The sequence below is a fragment of the Aythya marila genome (genome assembly GCF_965140915.1).
Source record: "Aythya marila genome assembly, chromosome: 18".
Classification (NCBI taxonomy): Eukaryota; Metazoa; Chordata; class Aves; order Anseriformes; family Anatidae; genus Aythya; species Aythya marila.
This window is the reverse complement of record NC_139059.1, coordinates 823,438-841,409: the sequence shown is the minus strand read 5'-3', so window position 1 is coordinate 841,409 and position 17,972 is coordinate 823,438. Positions and strand designations below refer to the sequence as shown.

The window sequence follows — 17,972 nt, the reverse complement described above, 5'->3', positions numbered from 1 at the left end:
TAACTTGAGAAGCAAACACACATTTGCATATGCCTTTGTTCTTTCAGCTGTACACAGAAATACCCCACTGACACATAAGGTTTCCAACTTGAGACAGTGCTGTCTAATAAAGTTATTCCATATGAAGTTAGAAATCATACCACTAAAAGGCAAGAGAAAATAACAATTTGCAGATCCAATCAAAAAAGCTCACCTCCATTGCTGATCAACGTGTTGTTTATGTATAAACAGCGATTCACATGATTATTTGGTTCTGGATCCTTGTAAATAAATTCATATTGTCCGTCACCACAGGAAACCCAGTATTTGTAAGGAATGCATTTATTCATACTTTCCTTTGCAAGAGCTACACAGCCCTCAATGAGGTATCCATGTTCTCCTAGTTGCCTAAATAACACAAAACACAGCAAAGGAGGCAAAGGACAAGATATCAGCTGGTCAACATACTTCCTCTCCATGCATCGCTCAATTTTCAATAGGAATGGTGATTATTCTTTCATAATGAGAATTTTGGAATACTTATAAAAACACTTGGTATCAATATCCACCCCATGGACAAATAGCTGTAGTCTTAAGTATTAAAGGAAGTATCACGTTGCTTTCTGCTCTCCAAAGCTAAAGCACTCCTGCACCTGTGTGACCCAGAGTACTCACTTGGTGCAGATCAGCTCACAAACGTGGTCCTTCCAGTCTACGTAGCCAGGAACGCCTTGAGCCTTAATGAACACTTTATGGGTCTCAGGGTTTAGCTTGAAGTCTTTAGACAATACTGCATGGAAATACACTGTAACACACTCACTTTGGTTCACAGAACTACAGAAAATAAATAGAAAGAATATAGAAAGAATTACTTTTTTACATTTATAGCACAAATCATTATAAATGACAAAACATTTCTGAGCTGCTAGCTTACTGGAGGCAAGACTAACGAGCTCTGTTACCAGTTCACTAAAACTGATGCTACATAGCAGACCTAATGTAAAACCTATTGCCAAAAGAAAAAAAGGAATTCCTAAAGTATGAAATGCTCCAGTCGCATCTGGCTGGGTCGCTGCATTAGTAAGCCAACAGAAATACCTCACCCAGCAGATTCACCTGAAATGACAATGATTTATCCCTCTTCCAGCTCACACCCACCATGCAAAACAAGTTACACTAATCACAACAGCTCATCCCATCAATAATCCAAAAAAAAAAAAAATTAAAACAACCTGTGAAGCACAGTCCTGGTTGCTCATAAGAGTAAAAGAAAAAGATTGCATTTATTTCTACTTTTTATTTTATTCAGCAGATACCTCAAAAAAAGCTCAAGTGTATCACTTTAACCAATGCATGACCTGTGCTGCAACTCCTGATTAAACAGTGACCACCTTGCATGAGTAGTAGTTTATCTCAGTTGTAAGTCCAATTTTATTTCCACAGACCCATGATACACACACACACCAAACCTTAGTCCTTCATTCCCCTGCCTCAGTCTGGTGTCCTCTGCTCTACCTCACACCAAATCCTGCGAATGGAGAACACTGGGGAGGCAGCAGTGTTATTCTCACCTTTCTTTACTCTTATCCACAGGCTTCTGGTTCCTCTGTTGGTTTTCATTCTTGCTACTGTTTGTTACAGCTGAAGCACCATTCTTTCTATCAATCTCAGGTCCCTTGGTCTGTTTTGTCTTCTCAGTTGCTTCATGAGCTTTCTCATTTTGGGTCTTCTCTTTCTTCACGTCTTCCTTCTGTGTTAGGATGACAAACAATATCAAATGAAACAGAAGACCCTGGAAGTACAACACCTGCAGAAATGCCCAGCACCTCTTCAGACAGAAGGGGATACCCAGAAGTCATATCATATCAGCTAGTTTTGTACTTCTGGAAACACTAATCCCTCACTAAGTCAAATACAGTAAGGAGAGGCTACTGGTTATGGGAAATAGTGCATGGATTGCAAAAGGAATTAAATCCACACACATTTGTAAAAAGTCAGGCCAGTAAGCCACAGGTCCCCAAAGAAAGAAAATAAAAGAAAACCAACAGCAATTTACAGCTTGACAGGTCTGTCCCCAACTAGAGCACAGACAACTAAAAAGCATGAGGATGTCCTAGTCAAAGGAGATACGAAGGCATCACCGGAGAACACACCTGGAAGAGCCTCCTGGAGAAGAGATGTGTTCACAGCTCCTAGTGGCAACTGACCAGCCACTCAGAGAGCTATGCTAGAACACATTCCCAGTCTCATGGTCTTCAGCTTTATTGACAGCACAAGAGAATCGTAGTGAAAAAGGAGAAACTTTTCCCAACACAACCATATACTCACAGGAGTTCTCACTCACACGCTTACCTTGGTAGTCGAACAGCTTACTTCCTGGCTGGTGTCTTGTTTGCCTTTACCAGCCTCTAAACTTTTGGCCACGGGAGGAGTCTTCGTGTCTTGACTTTCACATTCAGCACAAGAAGTTGCAATCTTATTTTCAGACACCCCTGAACCAGAGGAAGACCCAGAGGAAGTGTCTGTTCTTCCTCCCGTTGAAGTCATTTTGTTTCTGCTACCCAAAGACTGGGAATCTGGTTCGGATTCCAGAAGCTGGACGGTGTCAGACACAGCACTGCTCTCTTCCATGTTACTCCTGACCACTTCTCCGCTCTGTGTGGTACTTCCACCTCTCACCTCCTCCAGGGCTGTAGAGCCTGGAGATGGGGCAGACACATTATTAACAGTGCTCTCCTTTGACGGGGTCATCACAGCTACGCTGCTGTGACTGCCTTCTGCAACCATTTCCAGACTTTGAGCTTCCTTTCCCAACTGGCCCGAGACACCACCATTTTCAAGTGCACCTCTGTTGTCACCAGCAAGTAAGTCAGCACTTGGTTTGGCTGCTTCACTGCCCGGTGTTTGGATTTTCTGTGCATCAGACAACTCTGCAGTTTGAGCTGGTGCTGTGCTTAGAGAAGGCGGAGACTTCTCTTCCTCAGAGCCAGAAGGAATTTTGTTTGCTTTATTCCTCTTTTTCTGTAATAATAACAATAAAAAGAAATAAGACAATAAAATACCAGTTGCTTCATTACTGAGGAGAAGTTGTCACCCCCTCCACAGCAACTAGTATATGACCATGAAGAGAAAGGACAAAACCAGCTACAATATTATACATTTGATGAAACAGCTCTTGAGAATTCTGTATTTTTAATTTACAAAACTTTTTCAGCAGGAATGCAGAGCAGCTCTGAGCATGATGCTCACTAACAAGATTAGACCAGTTAGTAATGAGAATTTTATGCTGTTACCCTCAATGTAGCAAAGGTACTGCTGAGGAAGCTGTACTGCTCAGCACACCAGCTGTCTGCATATGCAATGCAATGTAAGCAAATACATCTACAGTTTGCCTCGGAACAGACTGCCAGTGGTATTTAGATACAGGCCAAAGGGACTGGTGATGATGCAGGACAATCTCTTACTTCAGGAAAGAGAGCACAACAAGGTTGTTGTGCCAAGGAGGAGGACTGATAAAAGCCTTACCTTCTTCTGTGATTTTTTGGAAGAAACGTCTGCCATTCCCTGAGGTGAGGTCTCTGAGATGTCACTTGGAGCTGCTTTGCCCTCCAGCAGTGATGCTCCCTCTTCCTTCTCATCCTCCGTTGTTTCAGTAATGGAAGTGCCATCAGCACCGCATTCAGACGCAGTCTCTGAGGTATTGCTCAGAGCTGAAACGTCCTCCAGCAGCAGTCCTCCCTCCTCCTCCTTTGTTTCAGTAGTAGAAGGCCCATCGGCACCTTCTCCCTTCACCTCTCCTTTAGGCTCTGCTCCTGTATCAGAGTCTGGAGTGAGCTTCACGTCTCCTCTTTCTGCAATGGAGGTAAAGTTCATTGTTAAATTAGAGTCAGGAAAGAAAACAATTCTTGGCCACTGGTGAGCAAGCAGGGTCTACCACTGAATAAACACATCAGTGGAAGACACAAGAGCTGCTTTGTTCCATGTTTAAGAACTACCACTAGCAATAACACCATCCTCCTTCCATAGCAGGCCTGTCTCCAAAGGCCCTGCAATTGGTAGGCAAATAAATAAAGTAAGAAAACATTGTGTTGAGCTCATGGTCTATCTCTATCCAGCCTCCAGCTAACACGCTACTGGCTGAAGCAGCAGGCACTGGGAACCTCAGCTGCCTGTCAAGATACGTCAGGATCCTTGAGATGCATGGTGACAGTGCACTGGCATTTCTCAGCTTTCTTAACCTTCTCATGACTGGCTGCGTGACCTCCATCACACAGCTGAGCATCGCATCCAGGAAGGAATGGGAAAACTCACCTTTCATCTTCAAAAGCTTAATCCAGTCCTTAAAAGCTTCTGTGAAAAGGTAGCTCAGACCTGAATAAGTCATCAGAGTAGATCTCTCCTGTCTATAAAATCGTTTCGCAAGCTCTTCAGCACTGCTTCCACACTTAGTTTGAGAGGAGATCAACTAATACCAAATGATACTGATTTCCTCAGGGTATTTTTGGAAGTATGAGCACAAAAATCAAGGTGAAGGTCAGTTCACTGTCCCTTTGAGTACTACAGACCAAAGGTTGCACCACGTTTAATGACAGAAGGTTATCTTTTGCCTGAAGCAGGCACCACCCTTTGCAATACTGTTTCACATCCAATTTACTGTCACGTCATTATGTAAAGTCTTTATGCTCTTCTCTGAGCTTTTCCTGCTCCTCAGTGACCCCTCTATTGTTTGCAGGTCAAGCTCCATCATTTTGTTTGCTGAACTCTCTGGTGATACACTAGAACTCTTTCCACCACCTTCAGTCATTTACAGAAGCAGGTACAAAGCTTTGGAATGAACAGAACAGATACTCTGGGCATTTTGTCTGACAGCATTTAAGACCTGGAGGTCTGGGGTTTGTTACTTTGACTTTCTGGATTGCAGAGGGATTGGCAAAGAACTGATCTTGTCAGGACTACAGCAGGCTGATTCTGATTTAGCATCTTCTTTGCACCCAGCCCAATGCGTTTCTGGTGGCCTGGGTCATTCTCTAGGCAAATAAAGGATTTGGGAGTATTTCCTCTGCACTAAGTCTGCGCGCATGGTTCTGTCACTGCTTGTAGGGGCAAAATCAGCGTGTGATCAAACCGATTCTGACAAACCTAACAACAAGCTACAGAGAGGAAGTTCTGGTTCAAAAAGGACTTGATTGCTTGGTGTAACAGAGCATTGCATAAAAACGGCACCGGATCCTTGGGGAAACGAAAACCGGAGACATGAGCATGGGAGATGTGCACGGGGGATGCCGGGGGGGACCCCTTCTCCCCACCTTGTGGCTGGGTGTCACAAGGGCTGCACGGACAGCCCCGACCACCCACCACAGCCCTGAACGGTGCCCAGAGCTCACCCCAGCCCGCAGCCCCCTACCTCAGCGTTACCCTCCTGTGCCCGCAGCCCCCTACCTGTGCCCGCAGCCCCCGCGCCCGGCCGGGCCCCGCACCCGCTGCAGGCACCGGATCCGTCCCCAGATCCCTGTGGGCACGCGTGGCGCTCCATGCCGCCGGGAGCTTCTGGGGGGCAGAGAAAAGGACGGGGCAAGAGGAGAAACGCAGGCGTTAATGGCCAATAACGGTCCCGTAGCCCCCCTCCCCACTGAAGGTGCGAGGGTTTCGCACCCCTACCCGCAGCCCGCACCCTCCGGGCGGAGAAGGGGGCCATCCCATGGGCGGGGCTTATATGCAAATGAGGCGCCGCTCGCTCCGCCTCCCTGGGTAGGTAGTCCCTCCCCCCCATCCCGTCCCGCCAAGATATGCAAATGAGGCGGGAGGACGGGCCAATGGCGTAGCGAGGAACCGCCTCTATGCAAATGAGGCTGGTAGGAGGCGGGGCCGAAGAGGGGCGGGGGGTCACTGGGGGGGCACCGGGAGGGCACCGGGGGGGTACCGAGGGGGGGGCACCGGGGGGGAGGCAGCGGGGGGGGGGCACCGGGGGGGGGGCACTGGGGGGGGGCACCGGGGGGGAGGCACCGGAGGGGGGGCACCGGGGGGGGGGCGACCGGGGGGGGCCACCGGGGGGGTACCTGGGGGGCACCGGGGGGGGGGCACCGGGGGGGGACACCGGGGGGGTACCGGGGGGTACGGGGGGGGGTACGGGGGGAATTGTGTACAGGCCGATCCGGGTGCTCGGGGGCGGGCACCGGAGCTGAGTGCCGGGACAGAGCGGGTGCATCGTGGGGGAGGGAGCACCGGAGGGGGGAACGGGGGGGGGGGGGGGCACCGGCGAAGATGGAAGAGTGGGGGTCGGGGGGGACCGCGAGCACCGGGGGAGTCACCGGAGGAGCCGGGGGACGTGGGGGGCCGGGCACCGCGATGCCGGGGGGACTGGGGGACGCTGGGGGTGCCGCCGGGGGGCACCGGGGGGTGGAACCGGGATGAGCAAGAATAGGGGCGCCCCGGGCGTCCCGGGAGGAGACGGGAGGGATGCCCGGGGACGAGCGGGGTCGGGGCGCACCGGGGACCCCCCTCCCGCAGCCTCCCGCCCGCACGGGGCCGCGCTGCCCCGACCCAGCCCGGATCGCCGCCCCCCTGCCACCCCCCCCCTCCGCCCCGCCAGCAACGCAGCTCCGCGGCCGCGCTCACCGACGGCACCGGGGCCGGGACCGGGACCCGCTGCGCACCCGCTCCGCCGCCGCCGCCTCCCGGTGAAGTTTCGATTTTCCGCCGAGCAGCCGAGGTTCCCCCGGGGGACGTCACCGCCACCGCCCCCGGCCCGGTGCGGCCAATCCTCGCCGCGGGATACGGGGGGGGCACGGAGCTCCGGTCACCGCCTCCCCATCCCCGGGGCGGCTCCTGCCTGGCTCCCGCCCCGCCGCCGGCCGCGCATCACCCGCGGCACCGGAACACCGGGCCCGGGGGTGCCGCCGGGGGCGCGGCTGCAGCCGGGAGCTGTGCGCGCTGCCGTCGGGGGGCTCCGGGGGGCACCGGGCCGTGCCCCGCCGCAGCCCCGCGCCCTCCGCTTCGGCCCGGGCCCGGCCGTAGCCGTCCCCGGTCCGCTCCCGGCCGCCCGTGCTGGGGGCACGGCGGGGCTGGGCTGCGGCACCGGGACGGGGACGGGATTTGGGAGGGCTCCGAGAGGGGCACCGCGGGACGGGCACGGGGAGCTGCCAGGCCGCCGGCCCTGCTCATCCCCTTCCAGCCCCGTTTCCTCGCTCTTGTTCCTCCCTGCCCTTTGCCCACCTCCGTGTGTCCCCCCCCGCCGGCCCCCTGCAGGTCCCGCTGCTCCCGAGCTGCTCTCCCCCCACGCCCCGGGACGTGCGGCCCCTCAGCGGGCTGCGAGGTGCTCGGGGGAGCTGCCCAGTGAGGGGTGCTCGACCCTGGGGCTGGGGCTCTGCAGGCACAGCCCCGGCCATGGCATCCCTCCTCCCTCTGTGCCTGAAATTTGGGGCATCCCTCCTCCCTCTGTGCCTGAAATTTGGGGCATCCCTCCTCCCTCCGTGCCTGAAATTTGGGGTCTGCCTGCCATCGTGGCCCCGAGCTCCCCCTCCCCGCCCCGATCCTCTCCAAGCTCCCGTCCAGGTGTGTGGAGCAGCACAACCAAAGGGCCAGGCTGGGCGAGGTGAAACACCCCAAACCCACTCCTCCGGGGTGCTCCCTCCTCATCTGGGGGAGATGGGCAGGCAGGCGGCATGCGAGCTCTTCCAGTGCTGCTGGAAAAGGCTCCTGTGCTGCTGCTGCGGGGACAAACTAACTCCCTGCCTGGCACTGCTCTGCTGCACAAACGCTGCTCTGGCCACCAGCAGGACCCCCTCTGCCTTCCCAGGCACTGCCGCCATCACCGCACAACCTTTGACCGTGCGGGAGCACAGCAGGAACTGCAGAATTGGTTTCAGTTTCATTTCTTTGGTTTGTGCTCAGCTGCACCAAGAAATTAGAGCTTAATTTTTCCTCCCCCCACAAAAGCGTCTTTTCTGAAGGAAGACAGAGATGCACACCAGGTCCTTTGTAGTTGCTGTTTTATTATGCCCTCCGTACGGGAAGGGGTCAGCCAACTGCAGCGCAGGAGAACTGCTTTGCTGAGGACCCCGGCCCCATACCCCACTGTCTGGCAGCACCATTTCACAGCAAGGCAGAGACCGATGGCACAGCAGCTGTCCCCTGGCAGGGCTGGCAGAAGTCTGGCGAGAGGTGGGAGGACAGCCATAGCCCTGCTGAAGGGCAGAGTCCGGCAGAAAATCTCACAAACCAAGGGGGATGAGTAAGAAGCAAAATAATCAATGTTTTCTTTATTTCCTGGCAGCCTGAGCTTGAGAGCTGCAGCACGGCCTTGGGCGTGCAGGGCAGCTCCAGCATCCTTGAAACTCACGGTGACAAGAGCACGCTCTGTGTCAGAGCTCGAAACAGATCTGAGTAAGAAAAGTTTCCAAAAATAAAACACCCGATTTAAAAAGGCAGCTGCTCCCAGGACAGAGCCAGCCTGGAATGGAGGGGGGGTGACTCCCGGTGGCAGCGATAGGAACCCTCCGGGTCACTCCCCCGCCCCTGCAATCTCTCCCCCACGCTGCCAGGCACTGCCCTGCCTGCACAGGGCCTCCGGGCCATCGGGAACAGCTGCTCGGGCAAGGAGACGTGGTCCTGAGAAATCCCCACACAGCTCCTCTGCCTCACTGGATGAGCCCCGTGGGCAGCAGCGAGCTCTCGCTGGTGCTGGTGCTGTCGAAGGGGGCTGCCCCGCTGCCCCCCGGCTCCGCTCCGCCGCACCGCTCTGAGCAAGGAAGGGGGAAAGCAGGGCAGAGTTAATGCAGTGCTAGTCTCAAACCCAACTGCCCGCAGGCTGGGCTCCTGCTTGCCAGCAGCCCTGAGAGCATCCTGCCACAGCCGGGCAGCCCGAAGCCTCACCTGCCTCTTCCCAGCTGGGGAAATGTCGGAATCCTTCCAGGTCTGCAGCCAGCAGGGCTCGGAGAACCTGGTCCTGAGGGCAGAGAAACTGCAGCTGGGGAGCTTGGAGCTGGCAGGTTCCCCTCTGCCAGGGGCTCAGAGCCCTCTGGGCAGCCCAGGGCAGCGTGTGCCTGCGCAGGACCTGCAGCCTTTGCCCCCACCCTGCATCCCGCAGCTGCACTCGGATGCTGCAACCTCCACCTCCGTGAGCTGAAGGTGCTACCAAGGGGTGGCCGCATCCTTGCTTTGCACAGGAGATGGGAGCAGTGGCCCTGCTGGCTGGTGCCACCCGAGGGCTTTCCCTGGTGTGGGGAGGGCTGAGCCCACCCGCGCAGACCCTTTTGGGGCTGCGCGTGGCCGCCCCGTACCTGCAGGCTGCAGAAGGCCAGCGAGATGCCGTGCTTGCGCAGCTCCTGCAGCAGCTCTGCCAGCCCCACCACCACCGTGTAATCGATGCTGCTGATGCGGTGGCAGTCCAGGATGATGGAGCACGGTGAGGGTGCTGCTGAAAGCAGAGCATGCGGTCGTTTCCCATTAAGAGCACAGAATTAACAAGCACGGGGGACGCAGCTCTTAGGGCAGGACTCAGCCCTGCGGATCAGGCAGCCCAAAGCTGCATTTGACCTCAGCCAGGCCACCACAGGTCCCATCCCTAGCGAGCCACACATGGCTGGAAGGGCTGAGACAACCTCAGGAGTCCCTGCTGCAGGGAAGCCGGTCAGTGCCTGCTTACAGCCGCAGCCTGCAGGGCTCAGCCCATGCTTGCCTCCCCCAAAAGTGCTCTGGGGGGGCACCAGAGCCCTGCCCAGTCCCCAGCTCATACTGGTGGCCAGGGGCATGGTACCTGACAGAGCGCGGCTGCAGATGACATCCCGGAGGTGCTCGATGGCTGGGAAGTGCAGGCTGCATCCCGGCTGCACCAGCAGCGTGCCCTGCCCCGACACCTGCACAAGACCCCCGGGATGAGCCACAGGGAGCTCCCCAATCCTGGCCGGCCCCAGCGCACCCACGCGAGGTGAGCAGCCCACCTTCAGCGGGGGCCTGGCGATGGAGTAGAGCAGCAGGATCCCCGAAACCAGCACCCCGGCCACAATGCCGTACTGCACCTCCCAGAAGCAGAAGAGGAACGTCACGCAGAGGGGAACAAGGTCCAGCCCTGCAAGAGAGACAGCCCCAAGCTCGGCCGTGCACAAAAACCTCTGTGTGCCTGGCTGGTAAAAGTCTGGTAAATTTGGGCTTTCTGCACCCAGTTCTGCACCCCCAGGACCCAAGGCCAGCACAGCTGAGTGGGGAACAGTGATCGGAGCGAGGGCAGAGCCCTTGTGCTTAGGTCAGCAAAGGCAGAAACCACAGGCCAGAGGTGCTGGGTGTGCAGCCCCCCAGAAAAAGCTTGGGCTTGGTATTTCTGGGGTCCTGGCCAACCCCCTCTTGCCATCCCTCACGGGCCCAGGCAGTGTGGGGGCTCGCAGGGAGGGCCAAGGCACGGCCGCCCCACTTGTGCCCTCACTCTTAACCCTCCAGAGCGTCCTGAAGATCCCAGCGTCGAACATGGGGACCACGGCAGAGATGATGACGGCAGCCAGCGCCGCTTTGGGGATGTAGTAGAAGAGCGAGGTGAGGTACGCCAGCGAGAGCAGCACCAGGGCGCCTGCGGGAGGGCGGCAGCGCCTGAACCAGGGGGCCCCGAGTACGGGGGGGGTCACCGAGGCCGGGAGCAGGCACTGGGGCTGGGAGAGGAGGAGGCGCAGCCCTACCTGTGACCAGCCCCCCTGCTGGGGTGCAGACGCCCGTCTGTGCATTCACTGCTGTCCTGGAACACAAGGCGGGCACGCTGTCCCCTCTGCTACCCGCAGACCCCAGGGACTGCAGCACATGGGTGGCAGGAGGGAAGCGGCCACGTGAGCACGGCCCAGGCCCAGTGCGAGGAGCTGGGGACCAGGACGCGGCCTCCAGGACCCACCGGGCCCTTGCCACCCTTAGCACGAAGTGTCGTGCAGCCCCCCTGACGGCACAGCCCCACGAGCATCTCGCAGGCCAGGCCCCGCTCCCCAGTCTGCTACCCACCGGCCAAAGCTTCCCGTGACGGGATACGATGAGAAGAAGGAGCCCAGGACGTTGGCAAAGCCTGCAGTGGGGAAAAGGAGGCGCTGGGGATGCGGCAGCTCCAGGAGGCACCACCCAGGGCCGCGAGACCAACGTGTGTCACCGCTGCCACCTCCATCCCACGTGGGAAATGGGGAGCAGGGCTTGTCCTGCTGCATGCACTGGGCTCAGGATGCTGAGGAAACCCCAGATTATTTTTGTTCCTGTGATTGCTTTGCACTCAAGCTCTGCTCGTCCTGCTTGAGGAGTCCCCTTGCACACAGAGGAGGTCCCCGAGCAGTGACCCTGCGGGGACAGCTCCCAGGGCTGGTCTGCGGCACCCAGCAGGAAGGGCTGCAGGACACCGCGGTGCTGGGGCCGGATCCCCACCCCCTGCCCTGCTGCTCCGAGCGGCCTCTTACCTATGGCCAGCAGCTCCTGGTTGGGGTCGATCCTGTAGTCATTCTGTGAGGCTGGAAGAAGGGGCGCAGCATCACCCAGTGCCTCCTGCAGGCTCAGCCCACCATGAACACAGAGCGGGGGCAGCACCGGGGGCAAAAATGGGGCCCCATCCTGGCACCCCAGGGTGCAGCAGCCCTGGGACAGCGCTCAGCTCCTGCCCAAACCCTGGCCATGTCCGACACAGGGACCCTCCTGCCCCCCTCCACCGCTGCCCCCATGGGAAGAGCAATGCCCCCAGCCCCTCCAGCCCCTTGCATCCCCCCCCCCATCCCTCCAGCAGAATTGCAGGAGCTGTACCGAAAGCCTTGGCAATCGCAACGGTCTCCACCAGGCCCATGAGTGGGACCACAGCCAGCCCGACTCCCATGTCCTGGAGGGGAGGACAGCAAGTGCTATAGCAGTGGGACAGGGTTCGACCCGCACTGCAGCCCCCTCTTGGGCGAATGCAGGTGGAGGGGCTGCCCCTTCCCCGGGGCACTCGGGTATTTACAGGGATGCCGAGCACCGAGGAAGCAGCCCTGGGGAGGCCAGCATCGCCCAGCCATCCTGGCACCCACCTCCACCATCGTCCCAAAGGGCACGGTGCCGTTGGGCTCAGCCTTGGAGAAGGGCGGCAGCCGGCAGGGGGGGAGGCCTTGGGGGATGCTGCCGGTGAGCGTCAGCGGCTGGGAGCCCCTGAGCTGGAAGCAGTAAGCCACCAGGCCAGCAAACAGGACCACGAGGGCGTTGCGTGCTGCAGCGGAGAGAACAACCCTGACAACGTGCCAGGAGCCTGGGGTGGTGGGAGAGCATGGAGCAGGCGGGTACCGGGGCAGCGAGGTCTTCCAGCCTTAGGAAGGGGCAGGCAGGGCGGCAGGACCCCCCCCAGGAGGCTTCGACCTCCCCAGCCCCAGAGGAGGCCGAGGCTGCAGGAGGGGCTGCCAGGGGAAGGCAGGGGACGGAGGCCAACGCACCGGTGGCGCAGGTCCAGACGATCAGGTAGCTGGCCCTGGTGGCCAGCGGCTCTGTGTGGCTGGGGGGGGGCAGGCGGCTCTTCATCTCCCGCAGCCCTGCGAGCGCGGCCAGGCAGACCAGCCCCAGGATGGCATCCCCAGGCCTGCAACAGCAACGTCAGTGGCAGCCCCTCGCAGGGACGCTGCCTGTACCACCAGCAAAATGCGTCACCTCGCTCCCAATGCTCCCCTTGCAGGGTACCCGAGCTGCCCTTGGACTGCCAAAAACTGGAAGAGGGCTTGTGGCACACAGACAGTCCCAAGGATGTGCCTTTGGGCTGTAAAAATCCTGATTTAGCTAACTGGGAGCAGAACATAGGACAAGTCTGCCCCATCCTTCTCCTCTAGCCACTTGGGAGCCCAAGCGCTTTGACACTTTGAATTCCCAGAACAAACAGAAAAGGCAGAGGACGGGTTCTCATGTCACAGGGTTGAGCAGGGACCGAGACACCAGTCCAAGTGTGCCCAGAGATGTGCTGCGAAGCATCAGAGCCCGAGAGCCTGCAGCTGCAGGGGGCATGGAGCAGGGAAGGCACTGGGACAATGCTGACCTGGTCTCCCCAATCCTCCTCAGCGTTTCATACACCTGCAGGAAAAACTGCCGAGGGATCCCGTGCAGCCCCAGGATGTTCTGTGCGGGGAGACAAAGCCTCGTGAGAGCCCTGCAGCGCTGGTGCTGGGACAGCTTACAGCGACCCCCCCGAGTTCCCATGCACACGTAGGGACAGCCATTCCCTGGTGCAGCTCCACATGGGCAGACCCCAGAAATGCTCTGATTTTCTCCCAGCTCCCTGAGACGCCTCAGCTTGTCCTGCCCCCCAAGCACGCCCTCGGCCAGGAGGGAGCTCCAGTGAGGTCCTGGCTGCGACCACAGACCTCAGCCAACGCCAGGCCTCTGGTTTCTCACACATCGCCCTGAGTCTGTCTGATTTAGGTTAACCACAAAGGAAGCATTGCAGCTCCAGAAGAGCCAGAGTGCTGCAGGCACTGGAGGCCAGGGAGGGCTCAGCAGAGCTGCGAGCCCATCACAGCTCCCATCCCACTCGCCCAGCACCTCCTGCCAGCAGCCAAATCAACCCCCTGCCACGGTTTCATCACTGTCCCCATGGCCACCAGCTCTCACCCCTTGCTGGTCGCAGGAGGAGGCCGTGTTCAGCTTGGTCTGCTCCGAGCAGAGCGCTTGGGGATGGGGCTCACCAGGGCTGGCAGGGGGACCCTGTCCCCTTCATGGCTCCTTCCCCTCGCTCCCAGCCCATCGCTAAGCACCTCGGCTCTGCAGCTCAGCCAGCTCTACAAGAGAGCATGCAAGGAGTGTGGAGCAGATCAGCAGCCCCTACCTTGACCTGGTTGAAGCTAATGGTGATGGACGCAGCCGATGTAAAGCCTTTTATGACAGGGCAGGAGATGAAGTCCAGCAGGAAGCCTGCACGGGACAAGGGGCAGTAAGTACGCTGCTGGCCCTGCTGGGGACCGTGGGGGGGTTGCAACACACACAGAGCTGTCACAAGTGTTAGCAGGACAACCCCAGCATCTCAGAGAGCACAGAGCAGGGAACAACTCCAGGGCGCATCCCCAAAACATGACAGCGTGCAGCAGCAGCATCTCACCGAGGTGCAGGAGCCCCATGGCCAGCTGGATGCAGCCAGACAGGAAGGTGAGCAGCACGGCATAGACAGGGTCGTGGAAGGCGTAAGAGGAGACGAGCAGCGACATGATGGCCGTGGGACCCAGCGTCACGTCCTTGGCGGTGCCCAGGAAGCAGTAGACAAAGCAGCCCACGAAGGAGGAGTAGAGGCCGTACTGCGTGGGGACAAAGGCGCTCAGCACGGCGCTGGGAGCACGGCCTGAGCTGCCCCCAGCCCATGCACACGCGGCACAACCCCACGCGTGGGGCTGCCCCCGGCACCCCCGAGCCCCCGTTGGCTGCGCATCCCGGCTCTGCCCGGGGCTCGGACACCCACCTGCGGGGGCAGCCCGGCCACTTCGGCGTACGCCAGCGCCTGCGGCACCACCGTGAGGCCCACGGTCACACCGGCGATCAGGTCGAGCTGCAGCCAGCCCGGCGAGTAGCGGGGCAGCCAGCCCAGCACCGGCAGCCGCCTCCGCAGCGCCCGGAGCCAGCGGCGCCGCCGGGGCTCGGGGGGCCCCCGCGCCCACATGGCTCAGGGCAGGAGCGGCCCCGGCCGGGCTCGGCGGGGGGCTGGCGGCATCCCGGGGGGGCCCGTCCGGTGCCGCCCGGTGCTGCCCGGTGCCGCCGTCCCCAGGCTCCCGGCCCCGGGGGCAGGGTCCACCGGAGCGAGCAGCCCGCGGGGCTGTGCGGGGTCGTGCGGGACCCCGGGCGATCCCCGCTCCCTGCGCGCTGCCGGCAGCTCCCGGTGCATCCGGGAGGGCCCCTCCCGGGCCGGATCTGAGCCGCCCGGGCAGCCTCATGTGACGGGCAGAGGAGGAGCCGGGGCCGCCGAGCCCCGCCGCTACCGGGGCCGCTGCCGGGGCCGCTACCGGGGCCGGTGCCATGCGGCCCTGGGCGCTGCCGCTGCTGCTGCTGGGCGCGCTCCGGCTCGGCGCAGCCCCCGCCCGCAACGCGCTGCTGCTGCTGGGTGAGCTCGGACCCCCCCGGACCTCCCCTCCTCCCGATCCTCCCCCCCGACCCCGCAGCGCCCCGGGGTCCCGCTCCCCGCTCCCCGGTCCCCGCTCACCCCGCGCCCCTTCCCCGCAGCGGACGACGGCGGCTTCGAGAGCGGCGCCTACAACAACTCCGCCATCCGCACGCCCGCCCTGGACGCGCTGGCTCGCCGCAGCCTCCTCTTCCAAAACGCCTTCACCGCCGTCAGCAGCTGCTCCCCGAGCCGGGCCAGCATCCTCACCGGGCTGCCCCAGGTGGGTGCACCCCAGCCGCCCCCCACACACACCCCTACCCCTATCCCAGACCCGCTCCCCGCACCGCAGCCACAGTCCAGGCACGGCTGGGTGCTCCGGGGCTGGCATCGCCCAGCTCTGTGGTCTTCCCCCCGTCTGCAGCACCAGAATGGGATGTACGGGCTGCACCAGGACGTGCACCACTTCAACTCCTTCAACGGCGTGCGGAGCCTGCCCCAGCTGCTCAGCCAGGCAAACGTCCGCACGGGTACGGAGCCCCCGGGATGGTGAAATGGGAAGGGAAACCTCCCCTCCCTGCCCCCAGTGCCCACCAGGCGAAAGATCCACCTGTGGGTTACACAGCACCATCTGGGCCCCTGCCCCTGCTCGGTGCTGCTGGCTGGGTTCTCCTGGCACACCGCGTGGCTACGTCCCTGCAGGAATAATTGGGAAGAAGCACGTTGGGCCTGGGGCCGTCTACCCCTTTGACTTCGCCTACACGGAGGAGAACAGTTCGGTCCTGCAGGTGGGGAGGAACATCACCCGAATCAAAGAGCTCGTCCGGCGCTTCCTCCAGAGCCAGGACACGAGGTGAGACCGGCCGTGTGTCCCTGGGATGGGGCTGAGCCACCACAGGGCCCCGAGCACCCTGCCAGGGGACACAGGGGGTGTCTCTGACCGGGGGGAATCTGGGGGGGGCAAGGGCAGCCCCTCGCTACACCCCCTCCACCTCCCTCCCGATCCCCAGGCCTTTCTTCCTTTACGTTGCCTTCCACGACCCCCACCGCTGCGGGCACTCCCAGCCCCAATACGGGGCCTTCTGTGAGAAATTCGGCAATGGAGAGAGTGGCATGGGCCGGATCCCCGACTGGAAGCCGCAGCTCTACCGCCCGGAGGAAGTGCAGGTTGGGGTCTGTGGGGCTGCAGGGGGCCGTGGGGGGGGTCCCCGGGGGCTGCACAAACCTCCATCGCTGCTGTCAGCATCAACGTTATGGACAAAGGCTGCCTGGCGTGCCTGTGACATCCCCCCCCAGGGCCACCATGTGCCACTTCCCCTCTTTCCACGTAGGTCCCTCCCTTTGTTCCAGACACGCCGGCTGCCCGGGCGGACCTGGCAGCCCAGTACACGACCATCGGGCGCATGGACCAAGGTAGGAGCTGCCGAAATTGGGCCGGCACCCGTGCACACAGAGGGCCCTCCCGCAGCCGCCCAGCTCTGCTCTGCCATCCGCAGGGATCGGGCTGGTCCTGGAGGAGCTGCGGCGCGCTGGTTTCCTCAACAGCACACTGGTGATCTACACCTCTGACAACGGCATCCCCTTCCCCAGCGGCAGGACCAACCTCTACCGGTCAGGCACGGCCGAGCCCTTGCTGATCTCCTCCCCGGAGCACACCGGGCGCTGGGGCCAAGTCAGCTCGGCCTTCGCCAGCCTCCTGGGTAAGAGCCCTTGGGCAGGGAGCAGAGCTGTGCCCAAGGGGCACGGCCAATTCCCCGCTCTGCCCGGGCTGGAACTCGGGGTCCCCTCCCCGAGGGCAGCCCGCAGCTCTCAGCATCGCCATGCCAGACTGTGGGAAGGGAGAGGGCAGAGCACGGAGCCACTGTGCCCTGCGGGGATATCCCACCAGGGTTGTGCTGCATTCCCTGCACTGCAGCAGCCCCCAGCCCCATGTGGCTGTTGTGTCCATCCTGCCTCCCGAGCAGCCACAGCAGGAGGGAGCAGCGTGGCCACCGCAGCCCTGGTGGCAGCCCCCGGAGACCTTTCAGCCCCTTTTCAGGCTTGAGTTTGCTCCCATGGGCAGCAGCCCCCTCCTCTCACTCTTCTCTTCCCCTCCAGATGTCACACCAACCATTCTGGACTGGTTCTCCATCCCCTACCCTTCCTACAGCATATTTGGCTCGAAGCGGGTGCAGCTCACAGGGAAATCTCTCCTGCCGGCACTGGAGAAGGAGCAGCCCTGGGCCACCACCTTCAGCAGCCAGAGCCACCACGAGGTGACCATGTACTACCCCATGCGGGCCATCCAGCACCACCAGTTCCGCCTCATCCACAACCTCAACTACAAGATGCCCTTTCCCATCGACCAGGACTTCTACGTCTCGCCCACTTTCCAAGACCTGCTCAGCCGCACGAGGGCCGGGCAGCCCACCCACTGGAACAAGACGCTGCACCAGTACTACTACAGGGACCGCTGGGAGCTCTTTGACCTAAGCCAGGACCCCACTGAGAGCCACAACCTGGCCCCCGATCCCCGGTACGCTGCCGTCTTCCAGATGCTTCGCACGCAGCTACTCAAGTGGCAGTGGGACACCGGGGACCCCTGGGTGTGCGCCCCCGATGCTGTGCTGGAGGAGAAGCTGAGCCCGCGGTGCCAGCCGCTGCACAACGAGCTGTGAGCACCCCGTGCAGCCCGGTGCTGCCCTGGGACCGGCCTCGCTGCGCTTTGTGCATCACACAGTGCCTGTCCCTGGAGCATTAAGGGATCCTCGTGGCTTTACTCTCAGCCAGAGAAGCTGTGAAGCCAAATTGCTCCTCAATAAAGCCTCTGGAGGAGGTCTCCGTTTGTACCTGGAGTTCAGCACGTGCCTGCCAGCACCCTTCCCCTGCTGCAGCTCTCAGCGCTGCGGTCTCTGTGAACCCTTCTGGAGAGCTGTGTGCTCGCTGCTCTCTGGGGAAATGGGCCAGCAGGCCC

General features: G+C 60.4%; 3 protein-coding genes across 8 annotated transcripts in view; 1 reads left to right on the top strand and 2 right to left on the bottom strand.

Moving 5' to 3' along the window:
* Positions 1-6,795, bottom strand: part of RNF213 (ring finger protein 213) — a 52,547-nt gene extending 45,752 nt beyond the window's left edge. The window contains exons 1-7 of one of the 3 annotated variants that reach the window (XM_082774812.1): positions 6,633-6,795; positions 5,419-5,526; positions 3,505-3,830; positions 2,332-3,000; positions 1,551-1,729; positions 655-813; positions 194-387 (exon numbers count right to left, since the gene is read on the bottom strand). In XM_082774812.1, the coding sequence (XP_082630938.1) occupies positions 194-387; positions 655-813; positions 1,551-1,729; positions 2,332-3,000; positions 3,505-3,830; positions 5,419-5,512 (1,621 nt within the window). In that variant the 5' untranslated portion in view covers positions 5,513-5,526; positions 6,633-6,795. Of the gene's footprint in view, positions 1-193; positions 388-654; positions 814-1,550; positions 1,730-2,331; positions 3,001-3,504; positions 3,831-5,418; positions 5,527-6,594 lie in introns of all 3 variants that reach the window. The other 2 variants (XM_082774813.1, XM_082774811.1) reach the window with 2 other exon arrangements.
* Positions 6,796-7,956: 1,161 nt separating this feature from the next.
* Positions 7,957-14,670, bottom strand: SLC26A11 (solute carrier family 26 member 11). Of its 4 annotated transcripts, none has more exons than XM_082774776.1 (16): positions 14,387-14,670; positions 14,033-14,225; positions 13,763-13,848; positions 12,977-13,056; positions 12,387-12,529; positions 11,991-12,166; positions 11,731-11,803; positions 11,394-11,444; positions 10,954-11,014; positions 10,644-10,699; positions 10,397-10,537; positions 9,918-10,045; positions 9,734-9,833; positions 9,258-9,480; positions 8,851-8,923; positions 7,957-8,716 (listed from the first exon to the last, which is right to left on the bottom strand). In XM_082774776.1, the coding sequence occupies exons 1-16, from the start codon at positions 14,582-14,584 to the stop codon at positions 8,480-8,482; spliced, it is 2,019 nt and encodes a 672-aa protein (XP_082630902.1). In that variant the 5' UTR covers positions 14,585-14,670; the 3' UTR covers positions 7,957-8,479. The 4 variants fall into 4 exon arrangements, with proteins under 4 accessions (XP_082630902.1, XP_082630904.1, XP_082630903.1 ...); XM_082774777.1 differs by having other exon boundaries at positions 8,474-8,716; positions 9,258-9,394; XM_082774779.1 differs by having other exon boundaries at positions 8,474-8,716; positions 9,258-9,391.
* Positions 14,671-14,870: 200 nt separating this feature from the next.
* On the top strand, positions 14,871-17,841 carry SGSH (N-sulfoglucosamine sulfohydrolase). Its single transcript, XM_082774780.1, has 8 exons — positions 14,871-15,022; positions 15,142-15,302; positions 15,444-15,549; positions 15,722-15,872; positions 16,030-16,186; positions 16,351-16,432; positions 16,516-16,719; positions 17,117-17,841. Exons 1-8 carry the CDS (start codon positions 14,938-14,940, stop codon positions 17,674-17,676), a joined length of 1,506 nt encoding a protein of 501 aa, XP_082630906.1. The 5' UTR covers positions 14,871-14,937; the 3' UTR covers positions 17,677-17,841.
* The last annotated feature ends 131 nt before the right edge of the window (positions 17,842-17,972 follow it).

What these genes read in the sequence shown, in the direction of transcription:
- SGSH (XM_082774780.1), top strand. Translation starts at nt 14,938, where the DNA reads ATGCGGCCCTGGGCGCTGCCGCTGCTGCTGCTGGGCGCGCTCCGGCTC. An exon ending in CCAGGCAAACGTCCGCACGG is followed by an intron (nt 15,550 to 15,721) that starts GTACGGAGCCCC and finishes ACGTCCCTGCAG; the next exon opens with GAATAATTGGGAAGAAGCAC. An exon ending in ACCGCCCGGAGGAAGTGCAG is followed by an intron (nt 16,187 to 16,350) that starts GTTGGGGTCTGT and finishes CTTTCCACGTAG; the next exon opens with GTCCCTCCCTTTGTTCCAGA.
- SLC26A11 (XM_082774776.1), bottom strand. Translation starts at nt 14,584, where the DNA reads ATGTGGGCGCGGGGGCCCCCCGAGCCCCGGCGGCGCCGCTGGCTCCGG. An exon ending in CGTCTGGACCTGCGCCACCG is followed by an intron (nt 12,167 to 12,386) that starts GTGCGTTGGCCT and finishes TCTCCGCTGCAG; the next exon opens with CACGCAACGCCCTCGTGGTC. An exon ending in TGGCCTTCTGCAGCCTGCAG is followed by an intron (nt 8,924 to 9,257) that starts GTACGGGGCGGC and finishes CTCTGCCCTCAG; the next exon opens with GACCAGGTTCTCCGAGCCCT.